The sequence below is a fragment of the Rhinatrema bivittatum genome, chromosome 6 (assembly GCF_901001135.1).
Source record: "Rhinatrema bivittatum chromosome 6, aRhiBiv1.1, whole genome shotgun sequence".
Taxonomy (NCBI): Eukaryota; Metazoa; Chordata; class Amphibia; order Gymnophiona; family Rhinatrematidae; genus Rhinatrema; species Rhinatrema bivittatum.
Genome location: NC_042620.1, coordinates 349,808,241 through 349,829,127, shown reverse-complemented (window position 1 = coordinate 349,829,127; position 20,887 = coordinate 349,808,241). Strand labels below are relative to the sequence as shown.

General features: G+C 46.1%; 1 protein-coding gene across 3 annotated transcripts in view; it reads left to right on the top strand.

Moving 5' to 3' along the window:
• HTATSF1 (HIV-1 Tat specific factor 1) overlaps positions 1-20,887 on the top strand; it is a 227,408-nt gene that overhangs the window by 184,105 nt on the left and 22,416 nt on the right. For 2 of the 3 annotated variants that reach the window (XM_029607811.1, XM_029607810.1), the window contains one exon: positions 14,915-15,004. In XM_029607811.1, coding sequence (XP_029463671.1) covers positions 14,915-15,004 — 90 coding nt within the window. Of the gene's footprint in view, positions 1-14,801; positions 15,005-20,887 lie in introns of those variants that run through there. The other variant, XM_029607813.1, reaches the window with a different exon arrangement.

Below are 20,887 nucleotides of genomic sequence, written 5' to 3'. Positions count from 1 at the left end.
TTGGCCCACAGCCGTCGGCAGGTTTCTGCTCATCTTCTGCTTCGCCTTTTGGGCTACATGGCTACGTCTATCCATGTCACACTGTTTGCCTCTGCATGTGCAGGGCGCAATGGACATTGCGGTCGTAGTTACAGCAGGTGTTTACATTATGACACCTCTGCAGGTATTCCTGTCCTGGTGGGAGACTCTATCCAACCTGGAGCAGGGTTTCCCTTTTCAGGCTATCCTGCCTCAGGTAGTACTTGCCAACAATGCCTCACCCCACGGTGATGTCATGTTGATGACTTCCACACTCAGGGTCGGTGGATGGCTCAGGAATCTCTATACCAGATAAACTTCCTGGAGCTTCGGGTGATTTGTTATGCTCTTTGGGCATTTCGAGACCACTTGTCCCATATGGCAGTCCTGATTCGGACAGAGTTATTTATTTATTTATTTGTTGAGTTTTATATACCATTATTCGGTTGAGCCATCATAACGGTTTACAAAAGTATACATTTATCTAGTAACTGAGCAGTAATATGAACGTTAAACATATTCTTAGCAGTTGGGTAGCAGTACAAAACCATTTAAACAATAACAGAGATATGGATATCAAGTCCAGAGTGAATTATTAGGTTAGAAGGGGAGGGCATGCAGGTACAGGGAGAAGGGGGTGAATTAAGCGGTAAACAATTGAGAGTTCAGTTGAGAGTTGGGATGATTAGATGACTTAGTCAATGAGGAATTTGCGGAACATTAGTGTTTTTAAGTCCTTTTTGAACGTTTTTAGGTCATGTTGGATTCGTATGAATTTAGGTAGGGTGTTCCACAGTTTGGGTGAGGCAGTTGAGAAGGCTCTTTCTCTTGTGGTTGCCAGATGCGCATCTTTGACAGGGGGAATATTTAGGTAACCAGAGTTATTGGAGCGTAGGTTTCTTTGAGGGATTATGTTTAGTGAGTTAAGACCTTGATTATCATTGTTTAGGATTTTGTGGATTATTGTCATTGATTTGTAGGCAATACGTGCGTTGATAGGGAGCCAGTGAAGTGAGGTCAAAATTGGTGTGATGTGTTCACTTCTTTTTGTTCCAGTTAGGACTCTGGCAGCTGAGTTTTGTAATATTTGGAGTGGTTTGAGGGATGAGAGAGGTAATCCAATTAGTAAGGAGTTGCAATAGTCGAAGGTGGAGAAGATAAGAAGTTGAAGAACAGTTCTGAAATCGTGGGGGTTGAGAAATGGTTTTAGGTGTCTTAGGGTTAGCAGTCTGTGGTATCCTTCCTAGTTAGGTGGCAATGTGGCACATCAGCAAGAAGTGAGGCACGGGGTCGTTCTTCCTCTGTCAAGATGTGGTACAGATTTGGTCCTGGGCACTGTCGCAGGGTATGTTCCTGAGAGCGATGTATCTAGCCGGAGCAATGAACATGGTGGTGGACCATCTGAGCCGTATGTTTCAATCACGAGTGGTCACTGAATCCGGCAGTGGCAGCCCGGATTTTCAGCCAGTGGGGAACTCTGGATGTGGATCTCTTTGCCTCCCTCTGTATCTGCAAGGTGAACAAATTCTGCTTCCTGTTCAGGACGGACAGACTTCCAGCACTGGGGCACAGGTCTCCTGTACACATATCCTCCTTTTCTGTTGGTCATGAAGACTCTCTTGAAGCTCCAGCAAGACCAGGGAACCATGATTCTTGTGGCCCTGTACTGGCCCAATGTTGTCCAAAATTCTTTATTTGAATGGAGACACGAATTTCATGCTAACGCCCGACTCAGGCCGAGTTTCGCCCCCAGCAGGGCTGCCTCAGGGGCTGTACGTAGATATATATAGTTTCTATATTCAATATATTGTCATGTCATGATTCAAGTGTCTGGTAGCTGACAAAATCGCGTTGTTTGCTTCGGGGAAAAAACTTCTCAAATCGCTACACCACCGTAGCTTTAGATAAATTAACCTGTAAAGCAAGAGAGTCTCCGCTCCGTGCAAAATTCTTGGTAAGCGATTTTGTCAGCTACCAGACACTTGAATCATGACATGACAATATATTGAATATAGAAACTATATATATCTACGTACAGCCACTGAGGCAGCCCCGCTGGGGGCGACACTCGGCCTGAGTCGGGCGTTAGTATGAAATTCGTGTCTCCATTCAAATAAAGAATTTTGGACAACATTGGTGTCTAATCCACTGCTTGCCCACACGGCGTTCTTAGACCACCTACCCTCTTGCTTCATCAGTCCTGTACTGGCCCAGACAGGTCTGGTTCCCGCTCCTTCGGGACCTGTCGATCAGAGACCCTGTCAGTCTGGAGATCGCAGCCAATCTGATAACGCAGGATCAGGGCAGACTGTGCCATCCAAACCTCCAAGCATTAGCCTTGACAGCTAGGATGTTCAGCACTTAGTCTTGCAGCCCCTGGCCCTCTCTAACGACATGTCTCAGGTGCTGGTAGCTTCCAGGAAGTCTTATTGACTTCTTAGTCTGGCTTAGAATGATTCACCTGGCCCATTCTGAAGTTGCTGGACTATTTGTGGCACCTCTCCAAGGCTGGGCTGAAAACCACCTCAGTCAGGGTCCACCTGAGCGCCGACAGCGCTTACCATCAGGGTGTTGCTGGTATGCCCATCTCTATGCAGCCCTTAGTAGGACGCTTTATGTGGGGCCTGCTTCATCTGAGCTCCGCCTCCGGCCTCCTGTTGTGTCCTGGGGCCTCAACGTGGTATTGGCGCGGCTCATGCATGATCCTTTTGAGCATATGCACTCCTGTGATCTGAAGTTCCTCCCTTGGAAGGTCCTCTTCCTGATGGTGGTCACTTCAGCTCGCAGGGTTAGTGAGCTTCAGGCCTTGGTTACATATCCACCCTACACAAAATTCTTACAGGATAGGGTGGTCCTGCGGATGCAACCCAAGTTCCTGCCTAAGGTGATGACTGATTTTCACTTCAATGAGTTCATCGTTCTACCCACCTTTTTTCCGAGGCCCCATTCACACCAGGGCGAACAAGCTCTCCACATGTAGGATTGCATGAGGGCCTTAGCTTTATATTTAGAACGCACAGCAGGCCACAGAAAATCCACTCAACCCTTCATATCTTTCAACAAGAATAGATTGGGAGTTGCAGTGGGCAAGCAAACTCTGTCCAATTGGCTAGTGGATTCTATCTCCTTCTGCTATACATAAGTGGGCCTTCAGCTTGGAGGCCGGGTTAAGGCTTACTCTGTGAAGGCTATGGCGGCGTCAGTAGCCCACTTGCAGGTGGTTCCCATCGCTGAAATCTGCAGGGCTGCGACGTGGAATTCTCTACACACTTTCTCTGCCCACTGCTGCTTGGACAAGGATGGTTGACGAGAGAGCTTCGACCAATCTGTCCTTTACAACCTCTTCCAGACTTAAACCCAACTCTACCTACATAAGACCCATGATTTGGGATCAGGCTGCCTCCCTAGCTTACCAACAGCACCACAGTTGTTTTTGTGCCTGTTGGCACCCGTTTTCGGTGCAGGTTGGTCGTGTTCATTGCAGGGAGCAGCCTGTAGCTTGGTATTAACCCATCTCTGAGGTCTACCATCCTGCTTGTCCTAGGAGAAAACAGAGTTGCTTACCTGTAATGGGTGTTCTCCTAGGACAGCAGGATGTTAGTCCTTAGGAAACCCTCCCACCACCCCGCGGATTTGGGTTTTCCTGCATTTTGTTATTTTTTCGCTCGTGAATTCTATGTTACGAGACTAAAGGGGGACCCCGTCTGGACAAGTGGATAGTGGTATGCTGGGCATGCTCAGTACGCCTGTCAAAGTTCTAGAAACGTTGACAAAAGTTTTCCGTACTGGCTCCATCTTATAATGTCACCCATCTGTGAGGACTAACATCCTGCTGTCCTAGAAGAACACCTGTTATAGGTAAACAACTCTGCTTTATCTGCCTGTAGTAGTTTACACCCCCCACCCCCCGGCACCTGACGCTCTCCCACCCACTAGTGGGCCTATTTGTAATGATATTGGGAGGTGAAGGTAGTTGGGAAAGCATCAGCTGCCAGGGAAGAAGGGGTGTTTTGGGGGGGCATTAGATGAAGTCTATTTATTTTTGGGATGGAGGGAAGGGGGAGGACAAGTGCTGGTGTGGTGCCATCTATTTTCATGCTCACGGGATATCGGGGTTGGAGGGAGGGGTCTGGGCCAAAGAGTTGATGATACCTGGGGGAGGGGGGTGGCAGGAGGCCTGCCAGTACCCCTATATGATGTTATGCTTTTCTAGACAGAGCACTACTTACCTACATATCTGAAGAAGATATTCTGGTAAGTAGACAGTGAGTCAGCCACACAAAGCCAGATCATTTTAGGCTTATTGTGCCATATTTACACGCTGGCTGGTTAGGCCTGGAGTTACCCAGCCTTATGTAACTGCATAAGTTTAGGCACTTTTTTCTTGCTGAATATAGAGGATAGGTTCTGCTGCTAACTGTAGCCACATCACTTCGCAACTATCCAGGTTGATGAATATGGTCCTCAGTGTACTTGCAGCCTGCTAGAACACTGTGTCGTTGCAGAAAGTAATTCCTATATAAAGCTCATATAGCCTGCTGTGTGACAACTGAGGAGACTCTGAGGTGTTGGGGATAGTCTCCACTGCCTAAGAGCAGAAATTGATGAGGCCTGTTGTGGCTCGGGACTATTTATTTATTTTATTTATTTATTTGTTTTTATATACCGACATTCAAAAAGATATCACATCGGTTTAAATAGCAAAATCAATATAGATAACAAATGTAACAAATATAAATTAAAAGATAAAAGACAATAAAATACTTTTAAAAATTGACACATCATCGATTATACTAGGCAGACTTTCACAGACTCCCCAGCACTGCCTTGGGTTGTTGATCAGTAGATAGCTGTGAGCTAGTTCCGATCTCTGTGTTGTTTATGCCCCTTCTTGGCGTACATTATTTAAACACTTCTGACTAAAATTTATGTGATGACAGCATTAGGTGCTAGACTTAGAGAGAAGGCCATTGTTTGGTCAGAGGTGATATATCTTCACGATGGAAGAGGCCAATTGTTTGTTATAGCTGCACTATCAGGCCGATACTGCAGAGTGCACAGGAAAAAGTGCTTAGTGTTAGCGCCCACTTTCCCAACGTGCACCTAGCCACCTCTTCTGGGCACGCAATACTGTATTTAAATGAGGGGTCACGCTAAAAAGGAGGCGCTAGGGACCATAGTGTGTCCCTAGCACCTTGTTAGCAGTGAAAACCCAGGAGAGGTGGCTGTCAGCGGGTTCAGAAAATGGACACTCAATTTTTTTTTTAACTCTTTGGTTCTTCCTGGATGTCGAGGCCAGGGAGGATACAGCCTGCACAAGGGGAGCACTAAGCGGGCCACGGGCAGCCTCCCACCCGGTAGGGGAGTAGCTTTTGTACGTCCCATTGGTCCTGAGTCCATCTGGCTACAAACTAGGAAATGGAGAAATTACTTACCTGATAATTTCATTTTCCACAGCTGCACCAGAAATAGAGAACCTCAGATATCAATCTCGAGACTGTGCGGATAAGCCTCGGCCTACCTTTATGTTAAGACACCCGCAGTTACCTAGGTGTCGGCGTTTATTGTTTCAGCGCACCGGCGGTCTCCAGTGCCAAAACTAGCAATACCATAGTAGAAATTTCAGGTAATTAATTTGCAGGATACGAGAGAAAAATACTGGTTGGTACCATAAAAAGGAATGGGAGCAAGTGAATTAGCTCATTCTATGTTTTCTGCAAGTAGAACAAATTAAATCCATTTCTTGTGAGGTGATTAGTGGCATTATATTATATCTTGTGCGAGCACTGAAAGGAGAGGATCACCTTGCTGGTAGCTGAAGAAAATCTGTAAGTACTGCTTTGGGAAATTTTAGACCTTAAAAGGTTCTGGGGAGAAGCAAACTATTGGGGCATATTCTTTAGTGTGTTTGTGTTTCTGTATTAAATAGCTAGTCAGAAGGCAGGCAGAAGCCAGCAGTTTGGGTGTTTTGATTTCCCCCCCTCCCACTCACCCCTAGCTCATTCTTTGATTTATAGGTAGGAGACACTATCACATTAAAAAAAAAAAAAAAAAATTAGCCGTTTAACTTAAAATACAGAATTTCCCCGGGCCTTATCAAGAGTTTAATCATCCCCTTGTAGGTCACTACCAGATATATAGTGAATACACTAATTTAAGGACTCAAATTGTACACATCTCTACTCCCATGGGAACCTAAACTTAACTAGCAACTGAACAAAATTAAGATGAAGGCAGCAGTCCAGCAGCAAGAGGGGAGCCTTCCAGTCTTTTGCATCGTGTGTCACATGTATGATTTTTTACCTGCCAGTGAGAGGTTGAATGTGTGCACCCGGTATAAAGAGCTCCTGTCTCCCAGAGAACGAGTCCGATCTCTGAAGGCTAGAGTGGCAAACCTGGAGGAGCTAAGGCAGAAGGGGGGTATATAGAGACCTTCAGGGACATAGTAGCCAAGTCTCAACTCCTGGTGCTGCTTTGGAGGAGGAAGGTCTGCCCAGAGAGCATCAACCTGGTGCGGCAGGAAATGATCCTGAGGAAGGACTTGTTCTCCAGATGATGCATTGTCCTCTCGCATCCAGGATATCTCTCCCAAGGCTACTGCCCAGGTCAGAAGGGATAGGTCAGCCCTCATTGTTGGTGATTTGATTATTAAGAATGTAAATAGCTCAGTGACTGGTGGGCATGAGGATTGCCTGGTAACATGCCTACCTCGTGTGAAGATGGTGGACTTTGCGCGTCACCTTGATAGGATTTTAGACAGTGCTGGAGAGGAGCCAGCTGTCGTGGTACACGTGGGCACCAACAACATAGGAAAATGTGGGACGGAGGTTCTGGAAGCCAAATTTAGGCTCTTAGGTAGAAAGCTGAAAACCAAAACCTCCAGGGTAGCATTCTCTGAAATGCTCCCTGTTCCACGAGCAGGTCCCCAGAGGCAGACACAGCTCCGGAGTCTCAAAGCATGGATGAGGCGATGATACAAGAAAGAGAGATTCAGTTTTGTAAGAAACTGGGGAATCTTTTGGGGAAGGGGGAGTCTTTTCCAAAGGGATGGGCTCCACTTTAACCAGGGTGGAGCCCATCCCTTTGTTGGAACCCATCCCTTTTCCAAAGGGATGGGCTCCACCTTAACCAGGGTGGAACCAGGCTGCTGGCGCAACCGAAACATGCATTGTTTCACAGAGCAACTCAGATCTCGCAAACCTGACAGACCCACCAGAACTCAACATCAGGCAAAGCTAAATACACCCTCGCCTAAACTCACTAAACTTGTATCTACTAGCAAACGCTCGCTCTCTATCGCAGGGCCTGCTCTTTGGAACAAGATGCCCCGCAGTCTTCGTCAGGAATCGTGCCCCAGGAAATTCAAACAGAACCTCAAGACCTGGCTGTTTAAACAGGCATACACCTGAACTACACCCCCCCCCCCCTTTTTACTTTACTCCTCCTATTCTCTCAACTTATCAGACCTACTGGCACTTAACACTTAACTCAATCTTCTCGCTTTGTTGATACTTTGGTATTTCTCTCCTCTGATAGCTCTTACTGTAACCCTATCTGGTAAAGCAATGCTATTATCTCCATATTGTTCTGTACATATTCCCTTTGTTATTCAATGCCTGTTATCTTATGAATTTGCCTAGTTAAGCCTGTTGCTATTTCATATATCTTATGTGTTTCTTGTAAACCGAGGTGATGTTCCAAACATGCCGCGGTATATAAAAAAAACTTTAATAAATAAAAAGGAGATAGAGCAGCTTTTAAACTAGAACAAAAGGGAAAGCCTGACAGTTGCTCAGCAGTGCATGGTTCAGAAGTATCTTTGAAGGATACTAATGAAGCATTATAGTTAGGGCATCCCAACAGAGAGGTTCCAATAATAAGAAAAGTAGTCCATGTGCCTAAAAGTAAAGAATCACCTGAGCTAAAAGATTCCAAATTATCCCTGACAACTGAAAAGCAGAATGTTAATACATTGTATTGAAGAAAAAAAAAAAAACCACCAAAAAAAAAACAAACCCCCAAAAAGTAGCTAGAAGCTAGAAATAAGCTAGGAGCAGTGTATACCTAAGTAAAAAAGTTGAATAGTTCAGCTCAGTTACTCACCTTGGAAAGGTGTTGAGGTAGTGTGATTCGGTTTGAATAGGGACCAACATTTGTTAATGAAGAGAGCAGTGAGTCATTCTGGCTGACTAACTGAAGTTAGACTGTTTGTATTATTATTATTTTCCACAGCAAAAATTTTAAAAAAAAGCCCAGTATTACTTTTATTGTTAAAAATGACACTAGGGAAAAAAAAGTACTCTTTCTGAACAGAAATTACATAAATGGTAAAGCAGAACAGCATCAACTTATAGCACTTAAAAAGTAACCGCCTTCTTCGCTGATGATGATATGTTTACAGTCCGATGTCCCCACGAATCTCTCATAGGTATCGAATGGGAAATTAAAAAATTTAGTGAGGCTTCCGGATTTAAAGTGAATTGGGAGAAATCCGAGATTCTCAATATTACCTGTTCCCAAACCACAATTGATGATCTTTGTCTTCAACATCTCTTTAGATGGGCAACTCATAATATCAAATATCTGGGAATTCATCTTGCTAGTCACCCTAAGGATTTATTTCAGCTCAACTATGCACCCCTGGTACAAAAAATCTGTCGAGACTTAGATATTTGGACACGCCTCCCTAACTCTTGGTTAGGCAGAATAGCCACGATTAAAATGAATATTCTACCTAGATTAGATTTCAATCTCTTCCCATCATTATCTCCAACAAGTTGTTAAAGCAATGGCAGCGGAAAGTCTTTAGTTTTATTTGCAGTCCTATATCTCTCTAAATTGGATGGTGGGCTCGGGGTCCCGAATTTAAATTGGTATTATGCCTCAGCTCAATTAAGACCATTAGCAGTATGGCATGATAATCGGGAACCTAAACTTTGGGCACAAATAGAGCAATATTATATTGCTGGCACGCCACTCTCTGCTATACCATGGCAACCCCGGAAAACCTGGAGGCCATGCCCGACAATGTTACCCATTACCAGAAATACCATACGTATTTGGGATAAGTGGAGGGTGAAGTTGGTGGGAAGGAAAAATTATTACTATCTATCACATCTTTTTCATAACATTTCCTTCCTTCCCTGCTTACCCTCTAGAGCAGGGGTCGGGAACCCATGGCTCGCGAGCCAGATATGGCTCTTTTGAGGGCTGCATCTGGCTCGCAGACAGTCGCCACACTTTCCCGCTGACCCAGCTGCTCCCCGGTCCTCCTCCGCCCGGGCTTAAAATGCTGTCAGCCCGGGCGGAACGCGGCAGGACAGCTGGAGTCAGGGGCACCGGCGTGCTCTCTTCTTCCCGCCCCCCCGCGGCCCGGAAGAGGAAGTGGAGAGTATCGGCTGCCTGCGCGGCAAGAAGAGGCCACGCTAGTGCGCTCGGCATCGGCCCGAAGAAAAGAAGACTGCAGCGGCTCGGAGGAAAATGAAGAGCTTCAACCGCGGCCGATGGGACTCCGCCTCCGCGAGGGCTGAAAACGAAGAGGTTAGCGTTGGGAGGAGGCTGCTGCTGCCGCGAGTTCCCGGGGTGGGGGGGAGAGAGTGAATGAGCGAGCAAGCATTTTGCTCGCTCATTCACTCTCTCTCTCCCCCACCCCGGGAACTCGCGGCAGCAGCAGCCTCCTCCCAACGCTAACCTCTTCGTTTTCAGCCCTCGCGGAGGCGGAGACCCATCGGCCGCGGTTGAACCTCTTCATTTTCCTCCGAGCCGCGCTGCAGTCTTCTTTTCTTCGGGCCGATGCCGAGCGCACTAGCGTGGCCTCTTCTTGCCGCGCACGCACCCGATACTCTCCACTTCCTCTTCCGGGCCGCGGGGGGGCTGGGGGGCTGTGTGTGTGTGTGTGAGAGATTGCATGTATGTGAATGATTGAGAGCCTGTATGTCTGTGATTGAGAGCCTGCCTGTGAGAGAGAGCGAGCATGAATGTAAGTTTACCATTGGGAACCTGTATGTGTAAGTTTGTGATTGAAAACCTGTTTGTGTGAAAGAGAATGTGTGTATGATTGAGATCCTTTGTGTGTGAGAGAAATCATGTGTATGTATGATTAAGAGCCTGTGTGTATAAGTAAGAGAGAGATCATGTGTTTCTGTGTGTGATTGAGAGCTGGTTTAGGTGATGGAGCATGTGAGTATGTGATTGAGAGCCTGTGTTTAAATGAGAGAGAGAGACCATGTGTGTCTGTGTGTGATTGAGAGCTGATTTAGGTGAGGGAGCATGTGAGTATGTGATTGAGAGCCTGTGTGTAAATGAGAGAAAGAGAGGACATGTTTGTAAGCATGTGAATGAGAGTCTGTGTGTTAGAGAAAAAGACAGCATGTATTTATGTGATTGAAAGCCTGTGTGTGTGTGTAAGCGTGAAAAGATAGACAGCATGTGTGTAAATGTGTAATTAAGAGCCTATATAAGTGAGAGAGAAAAAACATGTGTATATGTGAGTACTGAGAGCATGTGTGTATAGGTGTGTCATTGAGAGCCAGTGTGAGAGGGAGCGCTGGTATGTGACTGAGAGAGGAGAAAGTTCCAAGCAAACCACCCCACCTCCTGCTAATTCAGAACAATCTCAGGACACCTGGATATCAAACGTTCCCAGGTATGCAGAGCAAAAAAATGTTTGTATCCTTATTTTTCATTACTGGGTCTTTGTGTCTGCTATTTTGAAATATTTTGTTGGTATCTGGAAATGTTTTATATGAGTTTTTAATTATTGGATATTCCACTCATCAGCTGTTTCGAAATATGTTCTTTTTGTTAGTACAGTTTTACTGCTGATGATTTTATATTTCTTGATTTGTTTTATAAGGATGGGTGATGTTTCTTTTTTCCTTTGTTACACTGCATACAGAAACTCTGGCTTGTTGCAGTTTCCAATTCAGTTTTTTCTGCATGCTTCTTGTTATGCGTTTTGGTCTCTTTATTCTATTTTTGGTGAGGGACAGCACGTGATTCAGGTGTGGTTTTCTGCTGGCGTGTAGTTTCTGTGTAGGACTCTATAGCAGCCTGACTTGGTCCGTTTTCCTAATAGGAGATGTATTGGTGTCTTAAGGCCTGGTGTAATATTTTCAGAGACTTATTGTACTTTAAAAGTGTGATCTTACATAAAATGCACACATTTACTTGTATTTAGTTTTAAACATATTGTATGGCTCTCATGGAATTACATTTTAAAATATGTGGCGTTTATGGCTCTCTCAGCCAAAAAGGTTCCTGACCCCTGCTCTAGAGCATTTCAGAAGTGAAAAGACCTAGGAATCAGCCGAATGGAACATATTTGGAGAGACAGTATGATTATTTCCTTTTCTTCTCTCTGTAAAGATAATGGGTTACCATACCGAGAACTTATGGCTTATAATCAAATTTCCCATTTCTATAGGGGTATAAGTAACTTAGAAGGGTTCAACACAGGTAAAATGTTGTTTGAAGGCTTCTGTTCGGGACCTCATGTGTCTACCAAATTGATTTCTAAAATATATAAGTTACTGAACGGGCAACTTTCTATTTTGCCCTCTTTCATTAAGCAATGGTCAGCGGATTTGCCTGTAGGTCTTGAACCAGATACCTGGTCTCATATCTTTTTACAAATTAGTAAAGCTTCCGTTTCGGCGGATTTATTAGAAAATGGCTACAAAATCTTGTATTGTTGATATATTATACTTGAGAAAATATGTATATTTTCTACTAACAACTTGGGTCATTGTTGGAGGGGATGTAAGGAACTGGGTACCTTTGTACATATGTGGTGGACTGGACTATGTATTAACCCCATGTGGAAGCACTTGCAGGCTATATTGTCATCTATTCTAAATACAAAAATTAATCTGACAATGGACTTTGCTTTACTTCATAATTCGGACAGCTATAATGAACTCTCTGATCATTCACTGTGCTTACAAGCTTGTATAGCACTCCGAATGGAGATTGCTAGCACTTGGAGGACGATCCAGGGACCGCAGTTTCCAGCTATACTGCAAAGATTAGACCGGGTGTGTACTATGTACAAGATAACGGCGTATAAATGGCATAAACCTCAAATATTTCATCAGACCTGGGATCCTTATTTGCGATGGCGAGGAACTGGTCTCCAGGCTGAGTTGGTTATGAGAGCAGAAATGGACCTTAGTCATATAAGTTTCTTTATTTAGACATCTAGACCTGGTTGGTAGGGGGAGGGGGGTGGGTGGATGGGACTATTACTATTACTAATTGTTCGTTTCGCACTGTTCTGTTTTTCACCAATAAACTATAAATTAAAAAAAAAAAAGTAACCGCCTTACCTAAGAAAACGCAACACTGAAAATATTACACCAGGCCTTAAAACTCCAATACACCTCCTATTAGGAAAACGGAACAAGCCAGGCTGCTATAGAGCCCTACACAGAAACTACACGCCAACAGAATACCTCACCTCAGTCACATGTGCAAACCCTCACCTAACAAAGAATAAAGAGACCATAAAGCATTAACTAGAAACATGCAGATCAAAACTGAACTGGAACCCGCAACAAGCCAGAGACTGTGTATGCAGTGCAACAAAGGAAAAAGAGAAACATCACCAGTTCTCATAAAACAAATCAAGAAATTTAAAATCAATAACAGTAAAACCATACTAACAAAAAGAACAGATTATTTCAAAACAGCTGATGAATGGAATACCCAATAAATACAAACTCAAATCAAAAATTTCTAGACACCAATAAAATATTTCAAAACAGCAGACACAAAGACCCAATAATTAAAAATAAGAATAAAAAAATACTCTGCTCTTCATACCTGGAAACATTCAATTTCCAGTACCCTGAGATTGTTGTTAATTAGGAGGAGGGGGACCCTCCTCCTCTCTCTCACACACAAGCTCTCTCTCTCTCTCACACAGGCTCTCAATCACACACACAGACACATGCTCTCTCTCTCTCACTTACATAGGCTCTCAATCATACACTTACATATATGCTGTCTCTCAGACACAGGTTCTCAATCACATACATATGCTGTCTTTCACACAAACAGGTTCTCAATCACACACTTACACATACAGGCTCTCAGTCACTCGCATACATGCTGTCTCACACACACACACAATCTCAAACACACATGCTTGCTCACTCTCTCTCTTCCCCCCCGCCCCACTGAACAACTAGCAGCAGCAACGGCCTCCTCCTCTTCCAGCCCTCACGGCCTCGAGAAAGGAGTCCCATCGGCCGAGGGGGCCTACATTGCTCTGGGCTGCACTGTTCTTCTGCTTCGGGCTAGTGCCGTAGCACTTGTACCTAGCTTGGTCTCTACTTCCCAAGCATGCGGCCGCTGCTCACCACTTTCTCTTCCGGGAAGTGGGAAGAAGAGAGCATGCTGCGAGTGCCACTGACTCCAGCTCTCTGCCCGGGCTATCAGCATTTCAAGCCCAGACGAAGGAAGAGTTGTCATCTTGCTGGGGCAGGGGGAGCAGCTGGGCCAGCATGGCACTGGGAAGTGTGGCAACACACTGGTTGAGAACCGCTGATCTAGGCCATGGTTTGTTATCAGATAGTAGATTTGAGAGGTGAATATTTATTCAAGAAAAACTTTAAAACAATGGCTTTTTACTTAATTTCAGACTGTGTGGGTACTTTTTACCTGCAGATTTACAGCAGTTTTCAAAGGGAAACAGTTCCTTTGAAAATTGAGTCGCGCACAGACCTGCATCTGCTATTTGTGTATTTATTCTAGCAAACCTGTGCACATTTGCTTATGTGCATTAGGGCTAACACCACCTAGACTTCATTCCTAGGAAAGCCTCCATGCAGAAATATGCAAGTACACATTGCACAAACACTTTTATATGCAGATGGGATAAGCAATTTTCAAAGACCCCATTTCCACACAGTTTTATGCATGGAAATGGCTTTGAAAATTGCGGAATAATTTAGTTTTCCTTCATCAGTTGACTTCAGAACAAATGTTTTGTTTGGGGAAGAAAGGAGTTGTAAAGATGGGAATAGTGACTTCTGTATACCGGATTTACCACATACAGCTTCTGTATACCAGATACACCGCATACAGCTTATGGAATATTAATATGTGTGCTATGGTTTTATTTTTAGTAGGTTGGAATGATTACACATTAATTTCTAAAATATTTAAATGTATAGTGCTTTCATACAAAACATAAATTCCCAGCTTCCATCCACAGACAAGCACACACAAATCAAGAAAAGCTTCTTAGTATTTACACACTTAAAACTCTTAATAGCAAATGTGCTAAGAATTAAAGTTGCTTACAGCCCAAACTCTCCATGATAAATATTGTAGTCAGATTAGCAACATAACCCAGTTTGTTTGAGTGTTGGAGACCCTGCATCAGGTTTCTTGTTTGTCAGCTGCACCTACAAAGACAACTGGACTGGTCCAGAACAGTGTATGCTGGTACCTCCTGCATGGCAACACGTGTTCTGCTTCTGGACCCAGGAACAGCTTTGACTCCTCAGTCTGTTGCTGCTGTGAGATCTAAGGGGGCTGATAGTGAAAGTTTTTTTGTGGGCATTGTACAATGACTGTTCATGGTATTGCACAAGCTACATAACAAGGGTCTTAGCATTTTAAAAGCACAATTGTTTCTTAAAGAGTTTGGGATATGGGGGTGATGTCAATTTTAAGATAATGGTATAAAAGCCAGAGAACTGTCTGGAACTTGGCAAGATGATGATTTATTTATTTTAATAACATTTTGTTAAACTTTAAATAATTTTGTTTTCTAGCCCAAAAATGCTGACTTGGTCATCAAAGAATTAATTTTTCTAAACATCATGTACAGATGAAAAAGTAACTTCTCATATAGGATAAGATTTTATTGTCCGGTGCCTCTCAACAGGAAGATCCTTTGGTATTGAATGAGATCCGAGAAGATCTAAGGACAGAATGTGAAAAGTTTGGGCAAGTAAAGAAGGTTCTTATATTTGATGTAAGTATGCTGTTTTTGATAAAGCAGATGTAGTATAGTAGTACTCAACCCTTCTGATTCAATGAGCAGTCAACAGAATCTCAAAGAGCCACATTTAAATATGAACTGTTAACCTTAGATAGTTACATGTATCTGAATAAAGAAAAAGTTACAAAAAAAAGATATTCAATAGTTCTCACAGGACAAGCAGGATGGTAGTCCTCACATATGGGTGACATCATCAGGATGGAGCCCAATCACGGAAAACTTCTGTCAAAGTTTCCGGAACTTTGACTGGCCCCTACTGGGCATGCCCAGCATGGCACTAACCCTGCAGCCAGCAGGGGTCCCTCTTCAGTCTTCTTTTTTTCTGCGCAGCAGTAGCCTCGCGGTTTAGGAGCTCTGAACAGATTCCTGACAGGAATTTTCCTCACGGACTTATTTAAAATTATTTTGCCCCACAGGGGTCCCTCCTCTAACTTTTCTCAGGCCGTGGTAATCCGGTAAGTTTTTCACCGTTTTTCGTCGATTACCGTCGACTTTGGCCCTCGCTAGGCCGCGAGGGCCAAACTCGACGGTAATCGACGAATCCCTCGACCGTACCGCGGCTCGATTTTTTCTATGGCCATGGCGTCGGGTTTTCGTCTGTGCCCGGACTGTACTCGCACCATGTCTATCACAGACCCTCATAGAGTCTGTGTAATGTGTTTAGGCCATGAGCATGATGTCCTGACTTGCACCAAATGTGCCCCCTTATGACACCAAAAGGTCGAAAAGCCAGAATGGAGAACATGGGACTCCTTTTCCGTGCTCACACCCCGACACCGTCCATCGCATCGACGTCATTGGAACCGGCACCGTCAAAGTCGCTCCACCATTGACAACCGTCCGGTGACCGCCCGCCATCAACGTCTTCACGGCCATCGACTCCCGTTTCTCCCCCTCAAGATCGAGGTGATCGAAGGGAGAAACATCGCCATCGGCATCGTAAGTCTCGGACCGTCGAGGGAGCGAAATCATCGACCTCGCCACCGACCGAGCCACCATCGAAGAAGCCGTGTCCAGGAACGGCACCGACCACTCCTGCGACCGGGACATCGAGGCCACCCTCACCCGATAGGGGTTTGGGAGTCGTGATTCTGCCTGTAAAGGTGGTCCCCTCCGACTGTGCCTCAGCCTCCCTCTTCTGTCATGGAGCCGGAGCTGATTGCCCCAGGTCTCTGGGAAGAACTGGACCGGCTGGTCCAGGAGGCCATCGACAAGGCGATGCAACAACTCCAGGTCCCTCCGGCACTGAGAGTGGAACCGGTCACCGACCCGATTCCAGCAGCGCTGGCACCGCTGCTATCCCGGATGGAGGCGCTCATGACTGCCCTTCCACTGGTAATTCCCGGGTCTCCGATGGCCCCGGTGCGCTCCCCGATGACAGCTTCATCGGGAGGAGAAACACCGTTTCGCATTCCTCCTTCGGGGGTATTGCCTCAGCCATCGATGCCATGTCGTCCCTCGCCACCGATTCATTCATCGGGAGCGATATGCACATCGGCGCCTTCGATGCCGGCACCGATGCCCCCAGGGCATCCTCTGTGCCCCCGGTGATTCCTTCGATTTTCTCGGAGCCTCAGCCGGGCCCTTCGGGTATCCAACCCCCTTCTCGTCCTACAGGTCAGCCTGCTGATCCTTATGACACCTGGGGTGATGATACTTCCACAGACACCGATGATTTACCTTCACCTCCTTGTCCTACTGAAAGTAGAAAGCGTTCTCCTCTAGAGGACCTCTCTTTCATTAATTTTGTGAAGGAAATGTGAGAATTGGTCTCTTTCCAGCTTCAGACGGAGCAAGACGATAGGCACCAGATGATGAAGCTTCTCCAATTTCTGGATGCCCCTAAAGTGATCACTTCTATTCTCATTCATCAAGTTCTTCTTGACCTCCTCAAAAAGAACTGGGAAAACCCTGGATCCATTGCCCCAGTACACAGAAAAGCTGACACTACTTATCTGGTACAGACAGCCCCTGGCTTTCAAAAATCTCAGCTTGACCACCACTCAGTTGTGGTGGAATCGGCTCAAAAGAAAGCAAAAAGGACGAAACCACACTCCACTACCCCTCCTGTCAAGGAACACAAGTTCCTCAACAATATTGGTCGTCGAGTGTTCCAAGGGGCCATGCTTATATCCAGGATTGCTTCTTACCAGCTGTACATGACCCAATACAACAGGGTCATTTTCAAGCAAATACAGGACTTCTCTGAAACCCTGCCTGACCAATTCCAAGAACATCTTCAAATCCTTGTCAACAAGGGGTTTGAGGCAGGAAAGCATGAGATAAGAACAGCTTACAATATCTTCGACACCTCCAGTAGAGTGTCTGCAACTGCCATTTCGGCAAGACGCTGGGCCTGGCTCAAGTCTTCTGACCTTCGCCCAGAAGTACAAGACAGGCTCTCTGACCTGCCCTGTATAGGAGATAATCTGTTCGGTGAACAGATTCAGCAAATAGTGGCTGAATTAAAGGACCATCATGAGACCCTCAAACAGCTCTCATCGATACCTTCTGACTTCCCTTCTAGACAGCCCTTCAAGAGGGACTCTAAGAAGTCATTCTTCCACCCAAGGAAGTACTTTCCTCCACCAACAAGGTCCCGAGTTACGAGGCTTTATCAGAAATCTCAGCCTTGCCAGCCCCGGAAGCAAAAGCCACAAGCAGCTCCCCAGCCGGGGCCTGCTTCAGGTTTTTTGACGTTCCCTTGGAGAGCAGCAGCCTGATCCCTCTGCCAGGCATACCAGTGGGAGGTCGATTGTGCCACTTTCACAGCATGTGGCAATCAATCACAACCGACCAATGGGTGCTAGCAATCATTGCTCAGGGTTACCATCTGAACTTTCTTGCTCTTCCACCGGAATCACCACCTCTACAAGCGTGGAGAGTAACCGACCACTCTGTCCCTCTGGAGCAGGAGGTTTCCCTTCTTCTCCAGTTAAGAGCAATAGAACCCGTCCCGCTTTCACAACAAGGACTAGGGTTCTATTCACGGTACTTTTTGATCCCCCAAAAATCCGGGGGGCTTCGTCCAATTCTGGACCTACGTGCCCTCAACAAGTACCTCCAGCGGGAAAAGTTGAAGATGGTAACCCTGGGCTCGCTTCTACCTCTGATACAAAGAGGAGACTGGCTCTGCTCTCTGGACCTCCAAGACGCGTACACCCACATTGCGATAGCTCCAGCTCATCGCAAGTACCTCAGGTTTTTAGTAGGCCCAAAGCACTATCAATACCGGGTGCTTCCATTCGGCCTAGCATCGGCACCACGAGTCTTTACCAAATGTCTCGTGGTTGTCACAGCCTTTCTCAGGAAAGAAGTTGTTCACGTCTACCCCTATCTAGACGACTGGTTAATCAGGGCCCCAACCCAGCAAGCCACTCGATCGTCCCTGGATTTGACCCTACACACTCTAATTTCTCTAGGATTTCTTGTCAATTACGAGAAATCCTATTTAGTCCCATCTCAAACCTTGTCGTTCATTGGGGCAGACTTGGACACCTTACAGGCAAAGGCCTTTCTACCTCAACGAGTGCAAACCCTCGTGTCCCTCGCTCATCAGTTGCAGCCTCAGTATACAGCAACAGCTCGACAATTCCTTGTCCTTCTCGGACACATGGCGTCCTCAGTCCATCTCACACCAATGACCCGCCTGGCCATGAGAGTCATGCATTGGACTCTGAGGTCACATGGATTCAAGTGACTCAGCCTCTGTCAACCATTGTCTATATCACCGACGCACTCCGTCTGTCTCTCACCTGGTGGAAAGATCAGAACAATCTCCTCCAGGGACTGCCTTTTCACCTGCCAGATCCTCAACTCATTCTCACCACCGACGCTTCCAACCTCGGCTGGGGAGCTCATGTGAATGATCTGCAGTCACAAGGATTTTGGTCTCCAGAGGAAGCCAAACACCAGATAAATTTCCTGGAGCTTCGAGCAATGCGCTATGCTCTCAGAGCTTTTCAGGATTGCCTATCAAATCACGTCATCCTGATCGGGACGGACAACCAGGTGGCCATGTGGTACATCAACAAGCAGGGAGGCACAGGCGCCTTCCTTCTGTGTCAGGAAGCTGCACAGATTTGGGCGGAAGCGCTCTCTCACTCGATGTACCTCAGGGCCACCTATTTGCCGGGCGTGCACAATGTCTTGGCAGACAAACTGAGTCGTGTCTTCCAACCGCACGAGTGGTCTCTCAATCCCTCCGTAGCGAACTCTCTCTTCCAGCAATGGGGTCACCCTCAAATAGACCTCTTTGCATCCCCTCAGAACCGCAAGATGGACAATTACTGCTCCCTCATTCGCAGCGAGCGATCTCAGCCCAGAGATGCATTCTCCCTCTTGTGGGCAGCTGGCCTGCTTTATGCATTCCCTCCACTTCCTCTTCTCTCGAAGACTCTCGTGAAGCTCCGTCAGGACAAGGGAACCATGATCCTGATAGCATCTCACTGGCCACGCCAAGTGTTGTTTCCCACACTCCAGGATCTCTCCATCCGCAGGCACATTCCCTTGGGAACGCACCCGCTTCTGATCACTGAGAACGACGGATGTCTACGCCATCCCAATCTTCAGGCCTTGTCCCTGACGGCATGGATGTTGAAAGGTTAATCCTTCAACCACTTAACCTTTCAGATTCCGTTTCTCGTGTCCTGATTGCTTCACGGAAGCCTTCCACAAGAAAGTCTTATTCCTATAAATGGAAAAGGTATACATCATGGTGTTCTTCGCAATCCCTTGATCCCTTTTCCTGTCCAATCCCAAGGTTTTTGGACTATCTCTGGCACTTATCGGAATCAGGTCTAAAGACCTCTTCCATCAGAATGCATGTCAGTGCGGTAGCTGCCGTCCATAAAGGTGTCGGGGATGTCCCTATATCGGTACAACCCCTTGTAACACGTTTTCTTAAAGGCTTGCTCCATATCAAGCCACCTTTACGTCCTCCGGCCCCTTCTTGGGACCTTAATCTGGTTCTCGGGCGGCTCATGAAACCACCATTCGAACCTCTTCACTCCTGTGACCTAAAATATCTCACATGGAAAGTGATTTTCCTTTTGGCTATCACTTCAGCTCGCAGGGTTAGTGAGTTACAGGCCCTAATTACCTATCCGCCTTACACTAAACTCCTGCAGGACCAGGCGGTACTCCGCACTCACCCTAAGTTTTTGCCTAAGGTAGTTTCAGAGTTTCACATTAATCAATCCATCATACCTACCTATCTTCTTTCCCAGGCCCCACTCCAACCCAGGGGAACAGACTCTGCAAACCCTTGACTGTAAACGGGCTCTAGCGTTCTACCTAGACCGTACAGTTGCCTACAGGAAGAGCACTCAGTCATTTGTCTCTTTCCATCCTAACAAATTAGGGCAACCTGTGGGTAAGCAGACTCTCTTCCTGGTTGGCGGACTGCATATCTTTTTGCTATTAGCAAGCAGGCATTCCTTTTCAAGACTGTGTTAAAGCACACTCTGTGAGGGCCATGGCGACTTCAGTAGCACACCGACGATCGGTGCCGCTTTCTGATATTTGCAGGGCTGCCACCTGGCGTTCTCTCCACACCTTCGCAGCCCACTATTGCTTGGACAAAGCCGGAAGACAGGATTCCATCTTCGGCCAATCTGTCCTGCGTAACCTATTTGCAACGTGACGTACCAACACCCTTCCGCCTGCCCAGTGGGGTTCAGGATGCCCTCTACCAAATTCCACCCCAGTTGTTGTGCCTGTTGCACGCCATTGGGTACATTTGGTGCATGTTCGGACATCCTCAGCTCGGTACTCAACCGTATGTGAGGACTACCATCCTGCATGTCCTGTGAGAAAGCAAGTGTTGCTTACCTGTAACAAGTGTTCTCACAGGAC